This window comes from Hibiscus syriacus, unplaced genomic scaffold (assembly GCF_006381635.1).
Source record: "Hibiscus syriacus cultivar Baekdansim isolate YM2019G1 unplaced genomic scaffold, ASM638163v2 tig00111131_pilon, whole genome shotgun sequence".
NCBI classification, from domain to species: domain Eukaryota; kingdom Viridiplantae; phylum Streptophyta; class Magnoliopsida; order Malvales; family Malvaceae; genus Hibiscus; species Hibiscus syriacus.
Window position 1 is genome coordinate 640,982 of NW_024062991.1, and position 25,864 is coordinate 666,845.

At 35.1% G+C, this 25,864-nt stretch overlaps 1 protein-coding gene and 2 pseudogenes across 1 annotated transcript; 1 reads left to right on the plus strand and 2 right to left on the minus strand.

Annotated features, from left to right (window-relative positions):
• Nucleotides 1-4,362: 4,362 nt before the first annotated feature.
• LOC120154525 (glycogen synthase kinase-3 homolog MsK-3-like) lies at nucleotides 4,363-5,366 on the minus strand (the record flags this gene model as incomplete). The annotated part of the gene is made up of 5 exons (XM_039166247.1): nucleotides 4,363-4,509; nucleotides 4,642-4,911; nucleotides 5,021-5,082; nucleotides 5,179-5,271; nucleotides 5,346-5,366. Coding segments are annotated over 5 exons (570 nt in total), but the record flags the coding sequence as incomplete, so codon positions are not given.
• A 619-nt stretch (nucleotides 5,367-5,985) lies between these two features.
• On the plus strand, nucleotides 5,986-20,049 carry LOC120154468 (annotated as a pseudogene).
• Nucleotides 20,050-21,138: 1,089 nt separating this feature from the next.
• Nucleotides 21,139-23,749, minus strand: LOC120154502 (annotated as a pseudogene).
• Nucleotides 23,750-25,864: the final 2,115 nt, after the last annotated feature.

The window sequence follows — 25,864 nt, forward strand, 5'->3', positions numbered from 1 at the left end:
TTGCGGATGAATGTCTCACCATTATGGAATTAAAATTATTACACATTACTGTCGTCGGGCTGTCAACTTGATCAACTTGTTCAACTAGCCCATAGTGGGAGCTTAATGACTGACCCAGAGCAGCACACACTTGAACAAAATTTGCATACATCTCAATATCGGCGTCTGAATAATTACTTTGAGATTCAACTATCACTTCAACATCATCATTGTTCGAAAGTTGGAACGCTGTATAAGTTAATGGCAACAATGATGTTCGAAATCTGTACTGCAATGACGACATTCTTCTACTACTTCCAACATGAACCTTCCTTGAAATCTTCGTTATCAGCTCCTCAAGAGTTATGTTTCTCTTGAATGATATTTTAACACACTCATTTGATACGAAAACAATGCCGGTTTCATCTTCTCGAATTTCACCATCATAATAAACAATAGTTGAAAGTCGCGTCATTCTTTGAGTTTAAAAGTGCGACAATATTATATCTGCAAAAAACAACTGAAAGAAACTTGATTAAATAAATAATATATGTACAAAAATATAACATAATAAAATTTTTACACATAAACGTATAATATTTTTTTCAAATAATCATAATAAACAATAAGTATAATAAAAAAAATTATAACAAAATTACCTTATAACGAAAAATCACACGAACTTCTGAATCGAATATGAGAACTTTGCTGGAATTATTGACTCATTGCCGGAATTATTAACTCGTTGACGGAATTGTTGTATTAATTTATAAGTTGAGAGGGGAGATGTGAGGAGTTTACCGGGGCAGAAGGGTATTTATAGCCGAGAAAAGTATCTATAAATATATAAGGCGCGGTACCTGCACCGTGCCTTATATAATTGTATCAATTAAAGCTAAGGCGCGACCCTGCCCCACGCTATATATAATTAAATTAAAGGTAAGGCGCGACCTCTGACCAGCGCTATTGTCCTACGTGGCGTAAGGCGCGCCCTAGGGGCCACGCTTTACACATGTGTAACCCACATCAGAGCGCGCCTTACCACACGTGGCGCCAAATCAACGTAAAACGCACTGCAAGGGGCACGTCTTATTGCAAATGGTGTTAGATCAAAATAAATAATCTGAAGAGTGCCTTACAGAGAAATATAAATGGAAGATGTGATATATCATGAAAAACGCCCATTTTAATGTGGGATCTAATACTTAATTAATTATCGATTTAAAAGTTTGTAGTGCTTAGTTAGACTCAATTGGTTCATCAAGGTCTACCGTGTGACGTGGCGTTAAAGTACGCGTGATGGCTCGCACGTTGTACTTCTCGAAGCGACGTCGTAAGAATTGAACATTCTAATTCTTGTGGGTCCCACTGATTTGCCAGCTCATGCCGATAGTTCCAACCTTTGAAAGCGTTAAAAGTAGGGATGGCAATGGGTCGGGTCGGGTCGGGTTTTTGGGCCACCCGACCTGACCCGAGAAGAAAGGGTTTTTCACCCATGACCCGACCCGACCCGACGAAATTAAGGTTTCACCCGACCCGACCCGAATATATGACTTAGAAACCCGACCCAACCCGACCCGAAATAATAATAAAAAAAATTTTATTCAATGAAAACAGTGACTTAATTGAAAAAAATTATATATGGAGGACATTATTGTAATTATCCCTAAATATATAGGATAAAATTATATATATTTTTCGGGTCGGGTCGGGTCGGATTTTTTTCACCCTAAACCCGACCCGACCCAGTACATTTAAAAAAACCCCGACCCGACCCGAACCCGAATTTTTTTTTAAAAAAATTCGACCCGATCGGGTCGGGTCGGGTCGGGTCGGAACCCGTCGGATTCGGGTTGAGTTGCCATCCCTAGTTAAAAGGTTGGATTGTCAGTCGGATTAGAAATGCAAAGTAGGTAAGCTTTCTACGTAGTCACTAAATTATATGACTGATTATATTTTAATCACCAAACTAAGAATTTTATCAATTAAATCACTAAATTATCAAAATTATTTCAATTAAACCACTAACCAACATTTAGGAAATTAGAGAATTAAATTTTAAATTATGAAACTAATTTAAAATAAAATTAAATATTAAATATTAAAAAAATATTAAATTATTTTATATTATAACTAAATTAATAGATTATATAAATTTTGATGACTAAAATTATTATTATACATATGTATGTCACTATATCTATTTATTTTTAATAGTTAATAATCAAGAGGTATAATATAAAAAATACTCCTAACATTAGATTAAATAATCAATTTTACTTTCATTTTTTTGGGATTATTTTAATATTAAACGTTTAATTTTAGGACAAAAATACTTCTATGTGGATGGAAAATATTAGTCAATAAATGTCCAACACTATAAAATCAACATTTTTTTCCTAAAATTAAATGTCGAGAGTCAAAGTATAATAGAAAAAAGAAGATTAAAGTGACTATTTATATGTTAGTTTTTTTATCCAAATATTAAAAATCAAAATATTTAAAAAAAAACTAAAGTGATTTTTTAGTTAAATCTTAATAATAGTATTTTAAAAAAAATAAATGAATAAAAATAAAAGATTGATAATAGTTTAGTGAAATGATTACTCTTAAAAAAAATAGAAAACTTGTGTCGTCCAGAACTATTAAAGTTTTGCTTAGGTGTTATACGATGGCAAAGGTTTATTTTCAAAACAATAAAATTAGGAAGTGTTTCTTATGGGTTAATTACAAATTTTTATCATTAAACTTTATTCTCTTTCCTATGTTGCTTAGTGAACTATAAAAAAATTCAATTTTCTGACTGAATCAAATACATTGAGTTTTTTTGTTCAGTCAGTCGTTAAATAGTAAATAGTGTTAAAACGACAATTTTTTTGTAAAACAACGTCGTTTTGCATATATATAAAAGTCCATTTATAACGATGTTAGTAAGAAAATAGTTGAGTGACAAAAAAAATTAGTGTATTATATGAGTGAGAGTAAAGTTCAGTTACTAAATTTGTAATTTACCCTTTTTTATTTAGTGTTCGAAACTTTAAATTACATTATGTAGTTAATTTTATTTAGTGTTTTGAATTATTAAATGTATTATGATGATTTGTTTATAAGGAGTATAAATGAGACAAGATAGATATTGGGTTATTTAAGTTTGATTTAGTCAAAGTTTGATCAATACTTGAATCGAATGAACTCGACCATAACTAAACTTGACTCAAGTTTTTCATGAATCGAAACAAGATATTTGATATCCGACTCAAAGAATTCATGAACGACACAAAAAAAACTCGTGAGCAACTCAAAGAATAATATATTAAATTGTATTTTTGTAAAATTAAATTATTAATAATATTAACATTTATTTGTTATTTTTTTAAATAAATATAATATAAGATTTTCATGTACTTAAAGTTTAGATTCGAGCTTGAAATCGAACTCAAGTTCGACCTAAGTCTGAAAATTCGTGTTTAAGTTTTCTCGAGCAAGTTGAACTTCAATTTAGATTTGAAATCTATTCAACTCAATTTTAAACTTTTGAAATCAAGTTAAACTCAACAATATTCAAACTCAACTATACTCGTTTACAAATAAAAATAATAATTGATTTTAGTTGTGTGACGATTAAGAATAACTGAGGAGAAGAAAAAAAAGGAGTGTTAAAGAGAATATAAAATTTGGTATAAATATTTGACAAGTTATTTTGGTTAAATTTTGAGAATAAATTTTTTTAATAAATCATATAACATTCATTTATGTTAAAAGGGTATGTACCAAGTCCCTAAGCGAGTAAATGCATATTTGTTATTTAAAAAAATTAATTTAATATGTTAAGGGAAAGAGAACAAAATTGGATACTCAATTTTTTAGAAAAAGATTTATTAAGATTTTGGACCCTCATATGTAATTCATAGATCCATCACTGTCATTAAATATTTAAAAGGGTAAACTACGCTAATGGTCAATAATATTTAGGTAAGTGTTCGTTTTCACCACTGATATTTGAAAAGTCACAAATCGATCACTAACGTTATCATTTGTTACAAAATGACCACTTAACGTTAACAATCGTTAACGGAATGCTAACGTAGCACGTTAAACTAACTGACTCAGTATGTTTGACCAATCGTTTGACTCTTCTTGTTCTTCTTCTTCTTGTTTTACGCTTGTCATAAACTTTTCACTATAAGTTTCAGATTTCACGTTTAAAATTTTGAGATTGCAAAGCTTTTCACTATAAATTTCAGATTTCACGTTACAATAAATTAGCATGCATATATTCACCAGAATGCTGGATTGTTTTTTTTCCCTTGCCAAACTCAATTATCTTTCCGAAGTTATTGAACAACCAAACCCATTCCGGACGATGTCTGTCCATTGTCATTAAATATTTTAAAACTGATATAGCTTTAGTAACCACCAAACAGAAAGCGTCTATCAAGTTGCTCGTAAACATACCAATAAATTTGAGGCTTTATGTCCCTGTGGCACACACCAATACTGTTATGAATGTAAGCAAGTGCTCTGCAAATCGGCACAAAGATGAAGATATTACCAATTTCATTTAAGGGTTGCATATTATGGCATCATGGGTTCTTGTTTCCACATAGATGTAAAAGATGGAAATAAAATAACAAAAGTAAATATCTTAACCAAGCATATACCTGGTAAAAATAGAGTTTAACATATATCAGTGACATCCTTTGGCTCATCTTATTATAATGTTTGATAACACAGTGAACAGTCTCCGGAACATACTGGAGCACCAAATTAAGATAGAGCTCATCTTTTTCGGTAGTTGAAAAGAAACAATGCTTCAGAGAGACAACATTAGAGTGGTCTAGAGTACGCATGGTCTGCAATTCACGGTTCTTGTATCTTTTGTCTTGAAGAACCTTCTTAATAGCAATAGTTTCGCCTGTCTCTATGCATTTATCATGAGATACAACACAGACAATTCAGTACAAAAACCTAACACTAAACTTAAAATATGAAACATGAATATATCTTCAAGTTTAGTATGAAAAGGAAGAAATCAATGTGTACCTGAAACACTACGTCAAATGATTCATGCCTATCAACACGCTCAGCCATATAGCTTACTGTCTGAAAATGAAAGAAATGTTAAGTTAGAGAAGCATAAGACATCCGAAAATCAGACCCAATAAACTCTAGTTCACAGGAGAAAATTATAAAATCAACCTTCTTAGGATGACCATTTTTACCCCCAATAGCGATGACGATTATATGTCCTGTCTCAGTTCCGGTATCGTCAACTATGGTTGCTTCTGCTTCCTTCAACATAATAATAGCTTTTATAAAGCTGATCCAATCCAAACAAAGCAAACTACAAAAATAAATCAACATACCTTGTCATCCTTGATTTTTTTTTCATTATGGTTAATTTGAAGAAGAAGAAGAGTCAAACGGTTGGTTAAATATGCTGAGTCAACTGGTCTAATGTGCCATGTCAGCATTTCGTTACTGTAGTAATGATTTATTAGTGGCTGTTAATGACGAGTGACCAATTTGTAACAAACGATAATGTTAGTGATCAATTTGTGACTTTTCAAACATCAGTGGTGAAAATGAATACATACACAAAAATTAGTAACCATTTGCGTAGTTTACCCTATTTAAAATCAAGTGATTAAATAAGTAAAAAATATATTATCAGTAATGTTTTTAGAAAAACAATAGTTTAATGACTAGAATAGAAACTCGCTAATAGATTAGTGCCTAAAATTTAGTTTATCCTTAATTTGTGCGATCTCCTTTGCATTGGTTCCATTTCACTTCTCTGTTTTGCAGGATTCCATTTCCCACCCATTTCTCCAAAGCCACATAACGTTTTAACAAAACCAACAAAAAAGAAGAAATTTGTCCAAAGCCACATAACGTTTTCACAAATCCACCAACAAAAAAGAAGAAATTTGTCGCAAGAAAATATTCTTCTCTCAGTCGGCGTCTTTTCGGGTTCTTTTCTGTTTGCACTCCATGCAATAAAAAATGCAGTAAGTCGAAGAAAGAAACCAAGTGATTCACATGGTAGAAAAAGGTAAGACAAAGAGTTGGAAAGGGAGGAGAGATTCAGAAACTGTTAAGTTAGCAGAGCGACGTCGTTTGCAACACCAAAAAGAAAAAAATCCGACGACGAGAGAGGTCGCCTCGTGGTTGCTATTACTCCCCCTATGTCTCACAACCACCGGATCCGGCGCGTGAGTCCCAAAACTCCTACAACAGCAGGTGCGGATGCTGCTATCGAGAAGGTTCTCCCCAACGGCGATATTTACACAGGTGGCTTATCCGGGAACGCGCCTCATGGATCGGGGAAGTACCTTTGGAAAGATGGGTGCATGTATGAAGGCGAGTGGCGGCGAGGGAAAGCTTCCGGGAAAGGGAAGTTCTCGTGGCCGTCGGGAGCCACTTATGAAGGGGATTTCAAGTCGGGTCGGATGGAAGCGGGACGTTTATCGGATCCGACGATGACACGTATTGCGGGTCTTGGATCTCCAATCGGAAATATGGGTACGGTCTTAAACGTTACGCCAATGGGGATTACTATGAAGGGTCGTGGAAGAAAGACCTACAAGACGGATACGGGCGTTATGTTTGGAGTAACGGGAACGAGTACATCGGAGAATGGAAAAACGGCGTTATCTCCGGTCGTGGAACATTGACTTGGTCGAACAAAAACCGGTACGAAAGGCAATGAGATAAAGGAGCCCCCAAAGGGGACGGAGTTTTCTCCTGGCCAGACGGAAGCCGTTATATCGGACCTTGGAACGAAGATAACATGAAAAAAGTTCAACAGTTAAACGGAACATTACATAATGGGAACATCTGGAAAGAGCATTGTGATGGAAGGGGAAGCTTAGGGGAAAGAATCATTAATTTCCCCAGGATTTGCATATGGGAAAATGATGGTGAAGAACGAGACATTACTTGCGATATAATCGATAATGCTGAAACCTCGATGATTTACAGAAATGGGTTTAGGGAATTTAGAAGAAATTCTTGTTGTTTTAGTGGGGATATTAAGAAACCTGGACAACTGATTTCTAAAGACCATAAGAATTATGATTTAATGCTTAATTTGCAATTGGGTATCAGGTGAAATATTGTTTGATTTCCTTTCTGGTGTGGATGTGTCTATGTGTTTGATATTTGGATTTGAGGGTTTAATTTACTTTTGTTGAATATTTTGTTGTAGGTATTCTGTTGGGAAACATGCTTTGATGTTGCGGGTTTTGAAGCCGACAGATTTTGATCCAAAAGAGAAGTTTTGGATGAGGTTTCCGAGTGAAGGATCCAAGCTTACTCCGCCTCATCAATCCGCCGAGTTCTGGTGGAAGGATTATTGTCAGGTTGTGTTTCGGTATGATCCTTATGCTTTTTAGTAGATATTCTTCGCAATGAGCTTGCTTTATTGCATAACAGTTTCCTTAGATTCTGTTATCAGTCACCTTTTGCTATTGGTCGTATTTCACTTGTTTTGGGCTTCCCTTTTGTGTGTCTCAGACATTTGAGGGAGCTATTCCAAGTTGATCCTGCTGATTACATGCTGGCTATTTGCGGAAATGATGCCCTTAGAGAGCTTTCTTCTCTGGGGAAGAGTGGAAGCTTCTTTTACCTTACTCAAGATGACAGATTCTTGATAAAAACAGTCAAGAAATCTGAAGTCAAAGTTAGTTGCCAACTCATTTGACTTTCATTTTAAAATTGTTACGTGTTTTGATGCATGAATTTCTCGTTTGACACTTAAAGAATTGGAAATGTTGTTTGTTTCTCTTTTTTTGACATTACACTCAGTTAAATTAAACATATATAGCATCAGGATGCTTGGATTGAATCTAAAGTTCTATTAATGATGTCAGGTTCTTATAAGGATGCTTCCGAGTTATTACCAACATGTTTGTCGGTATGAAAACTCCCTTGTAACAAAATTTTATGGCGTGCATTGTGTTAAACCAGTTGGTCGTCAGAAGTTATGCGTTTGACATAAATTGAAAAGAAGGTTTTTTTTTTTATAAGAATGCTAGGCCTCGTTAAAAACTCCTTTCTTGATTAATGGATCTTGTATGGAAGCTCCTTAATCAGCGGAAGGGGGAAAAGAGTGCCTATATATTATTCAACATAATAAATTACAACGAAAACAACAATAGTAATCCCCTTACAAAACACAGAAAATCAAGAAACAACCCTAAACAACCATCAACAACTTTACTAACTCAGCCTATGCCTTCTTTAGCTAAGACATCAACCTCTAAATTGGTTGTCCTATTAACCCATCTAACAACACCTTCAAAGGCATTAAGCCTATGAACAATATCTTTAATAAAGAAGGCATAAACAACAGGACATAATTCAACCCCCTTAATCCAATCCACAGCCACCTTACTGTCACTCTCTATAATCAAACAGTCCTTAATCTTCTGTCGATAATTTGCAAAGAAAGACAATCCCATAAGAATAGCCTTTAACTCCATCAACGTAGGAGCTCCCGGACCAGCAGGTTCCTTGAAATAGCCTATAGTAGAACCTGAGAAATTTTTTAAAACTCCTCCTAACCCACTTTTCTTCCAATCCCTTGTAGTGGCAGCATCAACATTTAATTTAACAAAACCCATAGGAGGAAAGACCAAGGTAAACTAGGTGTAATTTGATTAGAGTGGATAGAAACTAAGTCCCCAAGAGAAGGATCGAAAATGAGTGAGTCTTAGGAATAGACACTTCTTTATACTTTGCTAAGAACCAAGAAGTAAGCCTAAACCTTGCTAAAAAGAAGTATTCTGCCTTATCAAACTTTCCCCTTTCAAACACCACAAAATTCCTCATTTTCCAAGTGGTCCAAAGAACGACCCTTGGAATAAAAGGCCAAATCGAAGAGGTGGACTTCAAATCATCCCAAGCTAGAAAAAAGCTTTTAGCATCCTCTAGTAAAACAGAACAAATCCTCCAAAAATTTAAAAACTTATTCCAAAGAGACCACACCACCGGACAAGAGAAAAAAAAAATGAGAGGAGAATCATCCGACATCTTGCATAGGGGACACAACACATCTTCAATTATGATTATTATTGTTAAATTCTAGACCCGGTTCATTGTGATGGGTAATTTGTTCTGTTATGAGTACCGAATCCATAGACGGTTTGACCTTAAAGGATCCTCCCATGGCCGCTCAACTGATAAGCCAAAAGAGGAAATCGATGAAACAACCCTTAAAGACCTGGATCTGAATTTCGTGTTTCACCTCCAAAGAAATTGGTTTGAGGAACTCATGAAGTAAGCTATTTTACATTTTTAACCCCCCTTTTTTGCAACCCATAGCTTCCCTCTTCATCCTTCGCCTATTTATCGATAACTTTTTTGTAATCAAATGGTTGTAGGCAAATCGATCGAGATTGTGAGTTCTTGGAGGCTGAGAGAATCATGGATTACAGTCTTTTGGTTGGACTACACTTTCGTGATGATAATAGAGGTGATCAAATAGGATTATCACCGTTTCTCTTGCGCACTGGTGAGGAGACAATCATTCTATTTTGTGCTAAATCTGAAAGGAGAATATCCGCTGAAATAAGAATACAGTTTTGACTATGCATGATTATGCAGGCAATAAAGATTCGTATCAAAATGAAAAGTATTTGCAGGGTTGTAGGTTCCTTGAAGTAGAGTTACAAGACATGAACATGGTTCTATCTGACAGGTATTTTTGGTTGTCCCTATTTTTGTGGTTCAAAAGAGCTTAGATTTTAAATATAGAGAAAATAACCTCAGTGACCGAAAATTCTTTATAATATATGATTTTAACCAACTTTTTTACGATTTGCCAAAATGACTAACAAAATCGCAATGCGATCTCTAAATCGTAACGCGATCTCTAAATGTAACGCGATATCCATTATCGCAATTCAGTTTTCAGATTCGCAACGCGATTTTGACCATCACATTGCGATTTTCGAAATCCGCATTGAGATTTTAGATAATCGCAATACGAATATGTAAATCGCAATGCGAATATGTAAATCGCAACGCGATAACACGTGATCGCAACGCGATTCGGACTATCGCAACGCGATTCAGACTATCGCAACGAGATTCTGACTATCGCGTTGCGATAATATAAAATCGCAATGCGATTTTCAAAGCGCCATTAGTATCGCAACGCGTATTTTATTTTCAAATTCCAAACACGAATATTTACCCGTAATCGCAACTCTTAACCTAAAATCCTAAATCACAACTCAGTCTCATCTCCATCTCTCACTCTCTACGACGACATCCGTCCCCATCTCCGACGAAATCCGTCCCCATTTCGGTGAAATCCGTCCCTATCTCTGGCGAAATCCGTCTATCTCCATCTCTCAGAGCCACCCTCACAATCATTCACGATCAGAAATAGAAAATCAACTAAATCAACCACCGAGTGTTAGTTTTTTTTAATTATTTTTATTTTGAAATTTTTGCATTATTATTAGGTTTTTTATATTGAAATTAATGATAAGTTTACTGGTAATTTCAATAATAGATTGCTGCCAATACTGCTACTGTTTAGTCTTTAACCCTATGAAGTTAGTATTTGTCTTTGTTTTGTCTTTTGGTTGAAGTAATGCAATTCATTTAAGTTCAATTTTAGACAATGATCATTTGAAACCGAGAATCGTAACGCGAAATGAAAATCGCAACGACAAAATTCACGTTGCGATTATCTCGTTGCGATAGCCATTTCACGTTGCGATTATCTCGTTGCGATAGTCAAATTCGCATTGCGATAATTATTTTCGTATTGCGATTTTCATTTTCGTGTTGCGATTTTAAGTTTCAGAAACTATTATTCTTCTGCAAATTGAAACTTGAATGAATTGCATTACTTCAACCAAAAAACAAAGACAAATACGAAATTCACAGTGTTGCAAAATTAAGTTTGAAGAATAAACTACTACGTTTTATGTTTATTATTGTTTTTTGTATATCTTCACAGTGTAGTTTTTGATATATCTAACTTTGTATGTTTATTGTTTTTGTAGAACTTTTTTCGGCTCAATTGACCTTAAGGAATAAAATAAGCATAGTCACTACAATTGCGTCGAAACTTTCACATGTACAAAGATAATTGTTTGAGGATACTTGCTTCGGGCCACGGGTGGAGATATTATGTTGACCCATCTGTGGCTTCAGACCATGACACGCGATCTACCCGAGAGTATAGAACGTGGTAATGAAGAGATATTGTTTCATTTTTCATCGGCGTATACGTGTTTTGGGCGGGAGGAGTTTTGCTTAATCATTGGTCTACGCTTCGGACACGATGATATAGGTCGATACACTAGTCATATTACTCGCCCATCATGGTTATCCCGGGTTTTTCCTGAGCTGTCAATAGAGAAGCCAAATTTACACGTCGACGACTTGACGAGATTATTTAATAAGAAAGATGGTTTTACTCGGATGGAAGACGTCGATGTTGTCTGAGTCTGCCTTTTAGTACTTTTGCATGCCGGCTTTTTAGACAGAGAGGGCAGACAACCTATTCCTAAGGACCTAATATTATTGGTATAGGACCTAAATGCATGAAACATATTTCCGTGGGGTTCGTATTTATAGAAAGTTACCTGGAATAAGTTTTCGTCTGCCTTTGATGACCGAAAAAGTTTGCGTGGCGATGATTCCAAATACACTTTGTTAGGTTTTATTTGAGCTTTTAAGGTAAGAATTTCTATATAATATTTTCAAAATTATAATTAATTATTTTAACAATTACTAATGTTTGTGTATTATATTGTTTGTAGATTTGGATATTTAAGGCTTTTCCCGACATGCAGACATATGCATTCAAAACTTCAAATGATATTCCTAGGGCTGTTTCCTGGAAGAGGAAACGGCGACTGTTGATTTGGGAAGAGTTACTACGGTATACGACAATAAATGATGTAAGTTAACACAAATACTACCATATATAAACAAGTTATTACTAGTACACGTTTAACTTTATTTGAGCTTTTATATTGTTAGGAGGCTAACACTCCATTACAGAGGCTGACACCCACGGATGCTGAGCTTGCCACTGATTGGTGGTAAGTTAGTAAGCGTTTTTTTGATGGCACGGATGATGAGCAGCCTCCACTTCGAGAGCCATCACCTCACCCAGAGCCATCACCTGATCAACCACACTATACACCTCTATAACGAGAGCCATCACCTATTATGTCACATCATCGAGCCTCTTTTCCACCATCACCTCATGATAGGCGACCGGCAAAGATGCCACGACATTTATCTCTCTGTTCTCCACCTCCACGGGATGAGTTAGGGGAGTTACGTGATGAGGTCAATGTCTTACGTGAGGAGGTCAGTACTTTACGCGATGACAATGGTGAATGGCGTGAGGAGGTATCTACTTTACGTGGTGATGTAGCGGCTCTACGTGAGATGGTAGCATCGTTACAGAATGAGGTTCATACTCTACGCAACGAGGTAAGTTTAAGATTTTTCATTTAACTTGATTTACTCGTAATTTCACTTAGATTAATAATTTCACTTAGATTAACAATTTCACTTGGATTGCTTAGTAAATTCATTCGGTTGCTGCCAATACTGCTAAACAGTTCTAAAATAACTTAGTATTTGTCTTTGTTTTGTCTTTTGGTTAAAGTCAGTAAATTCATATTTGTCTTTTGGATTCCTTAGTAAATTCATTCGGCAGTAGTTTATTCTTTAAACTTAAATTTGTAACACTGTGAAGTTAGTATTTATCTTTGTCTTTTGGTTGAAGTAATGCAATCCATTCAAGTTTCAATTTGCAGAAGAATAATAGTCGCAACACGAAAATGATTATCGCAACACGAAAATGATTATCGCAACGCGAATTTGACTATCGTAACGAGATAATCGCAATGCGAAAACGACTATCGCAACGCGGAAATGACTATCGCAACGGGATATCGCAATGCGAAAATGACTATCGCAACGCGAATTTAGTTTCGCGTTGCGATTATCTCATTGCGATAGTCAAATTCGCGTTGCGATAGTTAAATTCGCGTTGTGATAATCATTTTCGTGTTGCGATTTTAAGTTTCGTGTTGCGATTTTAAGTTTCAGAAACTATTCTTCTTCTGCAAATTGAAACTTGAATGAATTGCATTACTTCAACCAAAAGACAAAGACAAATACTAACTTCACAGTGTTGCAAATTTAAGTTTGAAGAATAAACTAGTACCCTTTATGTTGCCATTGAACATGCACTAAACCTATATGTTGTCCTTTTAAATGTTTATATAAGTGCTTATTTCCGGAATGTTATATGATGCATTTTGTGAACTATGATAGAATAATGACTTGGGTGAATACCGTGCAAGTTTGAAACATATTTGTCTTTGTTTTCACTGTTTAATATCATGTATATTTATTTACTGATTTTATGTATTAATTTATTTTTAGCGGTCCGATAAGGTGGATGCTTTACGTCGGGTTTTTCTTGCACGATAGGGTTCACGCATCAGACGGCGTGCATGTGCCATTAGTTCTCCGTTCACCCCAATAGTGCAAAGACTCTGTAAGAAGAAGCCCGACTCACCTGTCATCGTTCAAGAGACATCTCTATCGTTCAAGAGGCCCCTATCATCCCTCAAGAGTCCCCTCCCACAGTTCAAGAGGCCCCTGTCATCGTTGAAGAGGTCCCTCCCAACATTCTAGAGCCCGATTCACACGGCATATTATATCGAATTATTGAGAAACCCCCTCCCATGCCAGACATGATGGATGACTATTGGCTTTCGTATAAGTTACCGGCCAGTACCATTCCGGCAGATGAAGTGGAGAAGAAAAAACTACCGGAAATAATTCTGGATAATACCCTTTGGGCTAAGACCGCAGTTGATTTTTATCTACATGAGCGGAGCAAGGGGTGTTACGCTGATATATACAAACTCAACAATGATATGCATTTGTTGATTGAACGGTCTTGGTGGGGTGTGTTATTAGGGGTTGAAGACAATGGCTATTTCGATGGGGGGTAAGTCTTATATTTCTTCTTATATTTTATTTTGATTAATTTTTTTTTAAATTTATGTAATTCACTAATATATGTCTTTTTTTGTAAAACAACATATTGATGCATGAGTGTCACATCTTCTAATAGTAAGGGCTTTGAAGAAAAATAAAAATAAAAAATATGCGATATACAATTATGCCTACGTCTTGTCACGTAGTTTACTTGAAGAATCAACGACAGAATCATATGTGTTGGCTAATGGACAAGCTAAACTTTATCCTGCAGGTAGGAGGTCGATAAGGTTAGTATTTATTTTTTAAAATATTTTAAAGTGTTCATAAATAAGTGCGCAATTTGAATTATTACTTATGATTGTAGGTGTTTATCCCTGTTTTGGAACGTACTCATTGGCTTCTCGTCGAGCATCAACTCCCATCCCTGAAGACAATAGTATATGATAGCATGATAAATTACATTTCATTGTTTGATTTGAGAGATATTATTAAAGGATGGAGCTCTCATTTGGCTAAATTCTTGGATGTGATTAATTATTGGACTTATTCTGGAAACAAGAAGCCAAAGAAGTTCAATGTTACAGTTATCAGAGACGAGACCGCGCCACAACAAACGTCGAAAGTCAGAGGGGATTGTGGTCCTCTCGTATGCATGTGCTTGGAGCGTTTGACGACAGGAAGTACATAGTTTCTATCTCCCACCGATAGAGATAGAGGTGCAATAGGCTTGTGGTTTTAACATTTTATGGCTAGAGCGATATATTCGAGACGCTGCCTACCTGTATCCGCGTTATGAAAGTGTCCATAAACAATTTGTAAGTCAAATGCAAGTGTTGTTAAGTACTTAGAATTCAATAATAATTTGTTGTTTGTTGGTTTTAGATGTGTAGAAAGTGTTATTTGAGCAAATGTTTGGTTCCTCCAGGTTAATCATGAAGTGAGATGCGTGAAATTGATAAGCATAAACAACTGTCTGGGGTACACTTTTTATTGTAATTGATTCTTAAAAGTCTGATTTGTTTAATTGATGAGAAAAATAATATAATAAGAGTTGATTTGTTTAATTGATGTGTAAATAATTATTATTTGTGCTTGTTTAATTGATTAAAAGTTGATTATTGATGTGTAAATAATTCTTATTTGTGCTTGTTTAATTGATTGAAATGTAAAAGTTGATTTGTTGATTTCAATCTGCATCATATTCGCGTTGCGATAGTCTAATACACTTTGCGATTTTTCGTTGCGATAGTCAAATTCCCGTTGCGATTTTCTCGTTGCATTACGATTATCTCGTTGCGATAGTCAAATTCGCGTTGCGATAGTTAAATTCACGTTGCGATAGTCATTTTCGCATTGCGATTATCCCATTGCGATAGTCAAATTCGCGTTGCGATAGTCATTTTCGCATTGCGATTATCCCGTTGCGATATTCAAATTCACGTTGCGATAGTCATATTCGCGTTGCGATAGTCAAATGAATGTGTAATAAGTGTTAACAACTGAACAAATCATAGCAATGTTCAAACTCAAATTACTAATATACATGGGACTAACTGAAAATGTTAAAAGTTTACACATAAAATACACATAATAAAATGTTTGCATTTAAAAATCACTTTAATAGTCTCAAAAGGTGAAGCCAGTTGTGATTGGGATTTTGATTTTGATTGTGATTTTGATTTTGATTGTGATTTTGATTGCCTTTTGCTTGACACCATATGAGCTTTGGATTTTGATGATGATCCATATTTTTGTAGAGGAAAAGATGATTGTGATGGCACTGGTGATCCACATGTCAACCTTGTATGACCACTTTCCTTGCACCGACTACATGTCGATCTCTTCTTCTCTTCACCCTTAGACGGTATACGATCGTGACTTTTTGGTATGCCAGGTAGCCTTCTGTCCATGGCTGGTGGCAAAACTATTTGTAAGTCATCTGGTATGTCCCACTCAGAAGGATGTGGAATAGAGTAGATAATCTCGGCATAAGTCTGTCGATATACTTCTGTAGTGTAGCAATTCATAGCATATGTGCTTGAATCATCTTGGTTTAGATGAAGAGCAACTTTTATAACATGGCCACACGGATAACCAGATGTTTGTCATTTCATACAACTACACGTCTTTGCATTTAGATCGACAAGCCCATTTAAGTTATTATCCAGTACTTCAAACAAAGTGTTTGAACATGGTTCAACTCTCCATGACGTTGACTTCACAACACGTTTCGTTATCTTTTTTCAGTCCATGGTGAAACACGATGTTCCAATGTTCCTGTAAATTTAAATAAATAATACTTAGTAAATTATATGATAAGTTATGAATTTAAAGAAATAATACTGCATGGTTTCTTTTCTTGTAGTACCACTATTGAATAGATGCTCGAAAAAACTCCATTAACATAGTAATGGGTAATTTCCGGGATTGACGACTTAGAGCGTTGATTGATTCTGCACTATTAGACGTCATGAAACTATATCTTGCTCCAAGTTGGTGTACTCTTGACCATCTTTCAAACCCGACATCTTCTAGTGTTTGAGCGCACTGAGGCAAAACACGTCTTAAACAATTTATATGCTTATTAAAATCCACTTCCCGATAAGCTTTTACAGCCTTCCAATATGTCCATTTGTATTTTTTATACCAGCAGACTTTGATTTTAGATTTCTATATAAATGAACACCACAAAGTCCATGAAAAACATATGGGAAACATCTTCTAACAGCGTTGTCAATTGAGTTTGCCCTATCGGATATGATTGTCAGATTGCTAATAGAACCTATGCAATCCCTAAGATGCCCCATAAACCATGTCCATGAATCAGATATTTTCAGATTTGCCAACCCCGTAAGCTATTGGTAGTATCCCATTGTTAGCATTCATGTCTACTGCTAATAAGTTTACTCCAAGGTATCGACCTTTTAAATGTGCTCCGTCAAATATAATAATTGGGCGCATGCAAGTAATAAACGAACGAATCTACAAAATCATATACACAAGAAATATAATCATTTAAATGTGAAATGCATGTAACTAACAAAAATGAGTCAACAAAATTATATTGATTTACTAACCGCAGCACCAATGGCGATAAACAACAACTCAAAGCGTCCATCTCTATCTGTTTTGATATGAGTTACCGACCCAGGATTTTTCAACTTTAAATTTTGACAAAAAGCCGACAGTTGGGCAAACGATGCTTCTGGCGACCTCCTCAACAATTCCAAGGCATAACATTTGGCTCTCCAAGCTTGAGAATATGAGTTACTAATCTTGAACCGAGCATTCATGTCAGTCATAATTTCATGTCCCCGATATACCCTGCCATTCAAAAACATTAACTCAGCCAGAAAACCACCCAATACCTTTTTTGTTTGCCTGTCTATGGTGAGGAAAAACTTGGGTTCTTGAACATGTATGTTTATCAATAAAAGTCCTAACTTGAAACATTTCGCAATCTTTTATCCTCTTTGCAATCATACGCCACGTACAGTTATTGTCAATCATACACCTTGTTTCGAAAAGATCTTTGCTTGATTTGTTAACTTTTAGTTGATAGCCATCTTCCACACATTTCGTATACAAATCTATCTTCAAGTCTTCCTTTGTATCAAAACAATCATCTTTCTTGATACGAATAATTTTTGTGTAACAATCAACTGTTATTTTTACCAATTCTTCTTCCGGTATCTGAAGTAATTCTGACATATTCCAGTTATACTCCCGTGACATTTTCTTTGGGGACTTTTCTTCGGGGATTTCTTCTTTTTTTCTTCTTTAGTGTTATATGAATTACAGAATGATGTTCAACATGTCCATTCACAGTCATAACTTCCTCCTCATTATCATCAACAACATCTTCATCGACAGCGGTTGTTTCATCATCAAAATTCGGGTATTGACCAATATCAAAATCATTACACGTAGGGTCTGTTTCTTCTTCTGAAACATCATCAAAATCCGAGTATTGACCAAGATCAAAGTCCGGGTATTGACCAAGATCAAATTTCGAATACCGACTAGTACTCACAATTTTTTCTGTTGGCTCATCATCGTCTAACTGGTTAATACGAAAACCGAAATTTGGTGCTGAAAGTTGATTGGGATTTGGATTAGGGAAAGGTTGTGGGTTTTGAGATTGTGTTTGGTATTAGAAATGTGGTGAAACAAAATTTGCTTGGTGATGAAATTGTGGTGGAACCATTAAATTTTGAGCACCATAAACTGGGGTTGAAAAACTTAGTTGATTACTACCCGTTACTGACCCAACTTCACTGCTTCTAGGTTCAACAACATACAATGTAACATCATCTTGCGAAACACTAATGTAAGCAATGAATCGTTCAACATCTTCATTGTCGGTTAACAAATAAACTTTACCTTTTCTCTGATAAGATAACCTAAATCCACTTAAGGGATCTAAATTCAATTTATTTGTAACACGTAACATTAGAGTTTCATAAGTTAACTTTTTTAATGACAGTTTTAGTTGAAGATTCATGGGTAAAGGCATATATTGTAAAACACCATGAACATTCTCTCATGACCCTCCAAAATACAAATCTATCCAAACATGATCAACATTAGATGATTTCATTATTGTAAATTAATTTACTAAACAAACGAGCTGCGAAACTAAAACATGTTGCCGGATGGGGAAGGATGTCGTTGGATATAGGAACGGATGTCGCCGGAGAGAGTGATAGATGGAGATGGAATGAGTTGCGATTTAGGGATTTAGGTTATGAGTTGATGCTGCTGCGTAGTAGTTATATACTCATTTGTATTGCGAAACTAAAACCTGTTGCGAATTTGAAATTAAGTGATGCGTTAGTCAGAATCGCGTTGTGATAGTCAGAATCGCGTTGCGATCACGTATTATCGCGTTGCGATAGTCCGAATTGCGTTGCGATTTACATATTCGCATTGCGATTATCTAAAATCGTAACGCGGATTTCAAAAATCGCAATGCGATGGTCAAAATCGCAATGCGATGGTCAAAATCGCGTTGCGAATCTGGAAACTGAATTGCGATAATGGAGATCGCGTTGCGATTTAGAGATCGCATTGCGATTTTGTTGGTCATTTTGGCAAATCGTAAAAAAGTTGGTTAAAATCGTATATTATAAGGAATTTTCGGTCACTGAGGTTATTTTCTCTTAAATATATTGGTTAATTGTTGATTGTGTGTTCTAAAGCTTCAAACTTTATCCTAGTAGTTCTTTTTAAAATGTCTTGTTCTCAGAATGATTTTGATCCCTGTCTGTAAGGCATACCATTTCTAGATTTTCCTTCTTGGTATGGCCTACAATACTTTTTTGTGAATCGAATTTGCCATGTTACTCAAATTGTTCATTTTCTTAAAGTACCAATATCCGACACCTGTCTCCAATATATGTATCGGGAACATATGTAGAGATATTAGGGGTGGGGGAGTAAGAAAAAATTTGAACATACTTGTGTCAATTATATACCTTTTTCCGACATTAACACCCAAGTTCGAGTAAACGTGAATTTGAATGAGCATGTTAGAATGAAATTCCAACTTTCCATTACTGATTTTTTGTGAGGTGCAATATTGTGAAAAATCTCTAGTTATTTGATTAGATGATGAAGAAATGCTTATTCAGATTTGGTATTTAATTTTGTTTTATCAGGAAACCGTTGATTAGATTAGGAGCAAACATGCCAGCAAGAGCGGAGCGAATGGCGAGAAGAAGTACGCAGGGTGGAGTCGTTCACTTTTCGCTTAGTGGTGAGGTTTATGAAGTAATCTTATACTTCGGCATTATCCATAACTTACAAGATTACGATATCAACAAGAAATTTGAGCATGCATACAAATCCCTACAAGCAGATCCTACTTTGATATCAGCTGTTGGTCCGAAACACTACTCAAAAAGGTTTCGAGATTTTATTGGAAGAATTTTCATCGAAGACAGGTAGAGAAGAGCATCGTGAGAAGGCAAATCGGATTTAAAATATCTGGGCGCAGAGGAAATGGCACTTTTGATCTCGACCGCACCATTGAAGAATTGCCGTTACTGGGAAATTACGATGCCCCTGATGTGGAAGACACTGAAACAAGCCATTCACTGATGGTTGAAGTTAAGCGTTTTCTGGAAGTGCTGCTGGGTAAATTTGGATGATCGCCCCACCACCATGATCGAGAGGATGAAGGGGCAGGGCTCTTGTACATTGAAAGGAGGTAGATAAATTTGGATTCTGGTGATGTATTTAGTTTTCTTGGGTGACCAAGGAATGTGATTTGTGAAGATATGCAGCGGGGATAGGAATGAGAAAGTGTACAGCTTACAATTAAATTAATTATAGAGAAAAAGATGGGAATAGTTTATGGAATTTTCTTCTCACTTTTTGGGCGAGATTATTATTGATTCATATGCTATTATTATGATATAGATGAAAGCCAAGTAGTGAGCTATGTGCTGACATTTGTCTATTTCCTATTGGCTGTTTTGTTATGCACAATTAACTTTATTCGAAGTTTTGATTAAAAAACCATAAATGAATGAGATTGGTGAAACAGTAAGGAGTCTCATAATGCTTCAAATCCATAAATGGTGTGTCGCCCTTTGTCGGGAAAAAGGGCTTAATCAAAGCAAACATTAGGCTTGTCTAGACAGAGACCATGTCTTCCCCCTATTTATTTTTGACATTTTCATTTCGGCAATTACATTTCCATCTACTCATATCAAAATCAACGCATGTACTTGTGATACATTATCAAACTACTTGAGTTCTGTTGAATGACATTGATATCCATCACGGGACAAACAGTAAGCAACAATGGGAAAACAGGGATGTGAAAGGGATTGGTGTTTTTTTTTCTTTGGATGGCTTGTAATTCATGAAAGCAAATGAAGTGGACTACCTGTAGATGTGAACATTTGGGGTCTGTCTTAAATGAAATTTATTGATTTTGGGGGCAAATTATTGAAACCGTATATTATAGCCACCTAACCTATTTCATATCATAAACTTGGGTCGAAAAGACACCACTTTTTTGTTTTTATTTTTAGTCAGCATTGTAATTTCAATTCAAACTCAAAATTAGGCTCAAGCACAAATGGCCAGACTTGAAATTGAACACATAACTTTCATTTTTTATCGATTGAACGACTTTGAGTGCTTTGATTGCCATCCGGAATCAAGTTCAAGGTTTAAAAGAGAAATTCCATCATAATCGATCTGAACGTCAAACCTGAAGTGTATCAAATGATTATCCTCTCTCTATCCATAACATGGAGAATAGAGGGGTCACCAAGAGCAGCATCAGCAAATGTTGCCAGCCAGTGTCTAAAGCAAAGAATTCAGAAAGAATGTTTTAATGTCCGATGCTGTCAAATGGAAGCTATGCATAATGAAGAAATGATACCAGCTATGCATGACGGAGGGAACTGAACATATATGATTACCGACTTTACCTGATACGAAGGTATAAACTCCACCATGTGATTGACAGACGCAGAAATTATCGTCTTCTATTACGTCCTCGGACCCTAGGGTAGTCCCACTGTTCCCAACAGGCGAGTAGGCCAAGTGCGTGTTACTGGGGAAAAAGCACGGAAAACATGTCGCATCCCAAAGCCATCATCGCCAAATAGGTCACAGTCCATTAATCTACCGCGTAAGGGAACAGATGAATCTAGATGAATAAAATCATCAAAAGGGTCATCAAAAGAATCATCTGAATCATATTCATCTCTGTAGATACCATGATGCCTCGGATCAATCACATAATCTCCCAACACCATTGCTCCTGGCGTCGATGACATAATTGTACTGATTACATCATTCCACTCTCTCGTTTTCCAGCTTTTTCCATTTTTCTTCAAGTACAGGATTCACTTGTCGAGGTCGTGCTAGCGGGTGCATTTCCCTGACATGTTTCTTAAGCTCTTTGTAAGTTCCAACAAATGAGCACTTGTCCTGCATACATGCCCTTTTTTTCCAGTTGAGATATTTCCGTACATGTTCTACCACTGTCCAGCCCTTAACTTGTCCCCGACAGAGCGGGCAGAGAAGCTCTGGAACTTCCATCTTTTCAATGGGCTTCCCCACACCTGAAATAATACTTGAATCATCCATCGAGCCAATTGAAGCAACTTTAGTGTAGGCTTTCTTGTATTGCTTGAGACAGTTGGAAAAGCGCTTGCTAGTCGCACACATGTAAGGGTGGAAACCCTTATCGTGAGATGAGCAAAGGAGGAGAACAGCATTGTGCGGGAACTCCAAACAAACTGAACATTTTGCAGCTTCCCAATCTTTCTTCCCCAAAGCTTTTAAACATTTTTCCTTTAGAGAACCTTTGCCGGCCTTCTTAGGATAAGAGGGCAATAGATAAGGATTCACTCTTTTATGAAAAGAATCAGACATTTTGACTTTTCTAACTTTAGCCATTCGCAATCTAAACCTAGAGCAGGGGAGAGATACAAAGAGATCACTTAGTTGTAGTAATACACGTTATATAAAACACAAGCAATATTAACACATGCCTAGCACTTTCAACAAGATAAAAAGAATTCAATGTTTGATATTTCTGATGGGCGAGCCTATTAAAATTTTCATCCACTACAAATGGGAAATTACCGGCTTAATCCAAATGCACTGCATCTATTTAATGCATAGACTTCAAAAGCGTTAAATAAAAATTAATTATGTTTTGTTTTGGGTACAAGACAAGTAGATGTCACAAAGGAAGAAGATTTTATTGGCAGAATCAGGAATGGGTTCATATTCTTAGAAGACACTAAACATCCACAATGCTTTAACTCTTCATTTCTCTTGAAGCACCTATCTCCGACATTTAATACCTTTGATACATATTCAGACATAATTCATGAGTACAGGGATATGACCCCCCAAATACATGGAAAACTTTATAAAAAATAATTAAACATACATGTATCTGGCTCTCACACCCAAGTCCAAACAAACAAAGGCTAACATACTCAAAATTTCTCATTTAAAAGGCAATAAAGAATTGTATTCAATGCTGAAAAATCAGAAACCAATAAACATCTAAAAGTATTAAAAGGAATATTGACTGGTAAAAGAATTGAATTCATGCTATTCTTTCCAATGGTAAGATTTTTGATATCTAAAATCTGAAACTGTATACACGTTCGAGTGACAGCAAGATCTATAATCAATGTAGACTACACATATTGCACCTATATGCAAAAAGATAATCATTTCTCATTATTACTAATTGAAAAGCTAAAGTGAAACTCTAATTTTTTTAAAGGGATATCTTGTTTATGACCCTCCTCTAACAATCATTACTCAATGGCATTCACTATTTATATATAACACCAATTAAGCATCACCATTTTCTCCTTAATGCAAAAAGAAATATTACATGTAAGGCTAATTTCTAACCGGACAACATTAGGGGGGGGGTGTGGAAAGCTAATCGAATAGCATTATATATATTTAGAGAGCAGAGAAAGCATATATTCAAAAGGCCTAAGTAACATCTTCGGAAACAATAAAATCGAAACTGAAAATACGAAATCGATGATGAAATGAAATGAATGCGGGGACAATCAAAAGGGAAACCTGAAGCTAGCGTACCTGGATATGTTACCGACGATTTGAAATTTTCGGGAAAAAAAAGGTTTTTCGCGGGAGGGAGAGAAAAGAAGCTGGTCTTCGCAGGAGGATTAGACTGCTTTTGAGTAGGAAAGAGGCGGTTCCCTTTACGCCGCCGCCGCCGCCGCTACGGGTGCTGTGGAGAGGAGCGGAATATTGTTTTACCTGTCCTTTATATGTATTTATAAATGTAACAATCAGTGAATGGCTTTGAGGTAACTTTAAAGTTGCTATGCCGATCCTTCTACGCCATTTAAGATTGGCTAAAGTGCACAAATAATCACTAAACTATGCTGAAATAGTGTTTTTGGTTTTAAATTTTTAAAATTTATAAAATTATTATTGAACTTTTGATTCATTTGTAAATAGTCACTAAACATGTATACATTCTTTACTCTTCAAGTAGTGGCATATAAATAGATTATGTTTGGTTTAAGTCTTTTTGTTATATGTAAAAATATTTTGTACAGTAAAATTTTATAATTTTTAGCATTAAAATTAGATATATGTCATGTTTTGATTTAATGCTCAAATATATCACCTTTTACTTTGAAAAGTTTTTTGGTATGAGATTTGACATATACATTTTGATATTTGATATGTAAAAAAAGTGTTTTGAAGGGAGCTCATTTGGAAATGCTTCCAAAGAAATTTTGCATAAAATTAATTATCACAATTGAAGTTTGGTTTTATTTGGTTTTCATGTTTAAATAAGATAAAGGTTTGTCAATTATGGTTTAGGCATTATTTGGATAAGTTTCAAATATTTTAAAAAGTGTATTTAGGAAATTTTTAGATATTGGTTTCAAAGTCAATAGAATAATTTTTGATGCTAAATTTATGCAGAAACTTAGGGTGTGTTTGGTTCATAGAATGTAAGATTATCTTTGAGAATAAGATTATTAGAATGTAACATTACTCTGGAAATATTGTATTACTATATTTGGTTTGCTTAGCAATAATGTAAGATTACAGTGTTTGGTTGGAGGAATATAAGATTATTTGGATGCATATTTTATCAAATTATCCTTGTGATATATATTTTTAACAAGTAAAACTTTAATATTAAATTATAAATATTTGAATGAAAAATTATAAAAATATTTTAATCAAATATTTATAATTGTTACTATAGAGTCAATTGAACCAATCAATTAGCCAAGATAGGGTAAATTGGCCTTTAAAAACTTTGTGGTGGAAGCTATCAAAAATTAAATTTTTGCACAAGAAATTTAGAGTGATTCACTTTTCTAAACCAAAGTCTACATTCACTACCTTAGCATCCACACTAAAGATTTCTCAAATTCACTAGATTAGCAAACCTTTAAGGATAAGGTGTAACCTTACAAACACTTCAAGGATTATACCCAAAACCTTGAATACACACTCTCCCAAAGAGAAATTACAAATTTAGCAAACAAAAGAAAAAACTCCATAAAGTCAAATATGCTTGCACAAATTAAGCACTCACTAAAATCACACTTGAGAAAATTTAACAATGTAATTCCCAAGTGTGTTACAGAGATTTGACAATTTTTGCTCTAAAACTCTATTGATGTTGGTTTGATCATACAATTAAACTTTCTTGTTGTTCTCCATTTGAATCTTGGTCACTTTTATGTCTTCTAACATCAATCTAGTCATTGGGGATTGATTTGAGCATTTAATGCTCACCTGTACATTTGGTATCAATACCGGGATGTTGGTATCGAGACCGAGCATCCTAACGGTAAAATTTATAGTCGTTGAACCATTGGTATCGATAATGTTTAAATAAGTATCGATATTCGATCATCGATACTAGAGCTATGGTCTCAAAACTGAAAAGCCATCTAGGACTTTGGTATCGAGACTAGAACACTGATCTCGAGACTGGGAGAGGTTTTGGCTAAAATACAAGTGTTTTGAGCTTTAAAACAAAACTTATAGTTTGTGAAAATACCCAAGAACACTTATGATTATTTGTCACACTTAAAAACACTTTAAAATAATTTATGACAAATTCTTTATAAAATATTGAAATAAAAATTTTAACAACTTAAATCATTTAAAAATTCATGTTATATCAAAATCAAAAGTTAGTTCAACAATCTCCCCTTTTTGATATAACAAAACCCTTTGTGAAAATTTGTTTTAGCTTTAAAAATGATTTGTCAATTTAGTTTTGTGAAAAAATAAAATCTCCCCTAAATAAAATATTTTTTTGGTAAACAAATTTTACACTTACACATATTTCTCCCTTTATTTGTTATAACAAAATCAAATT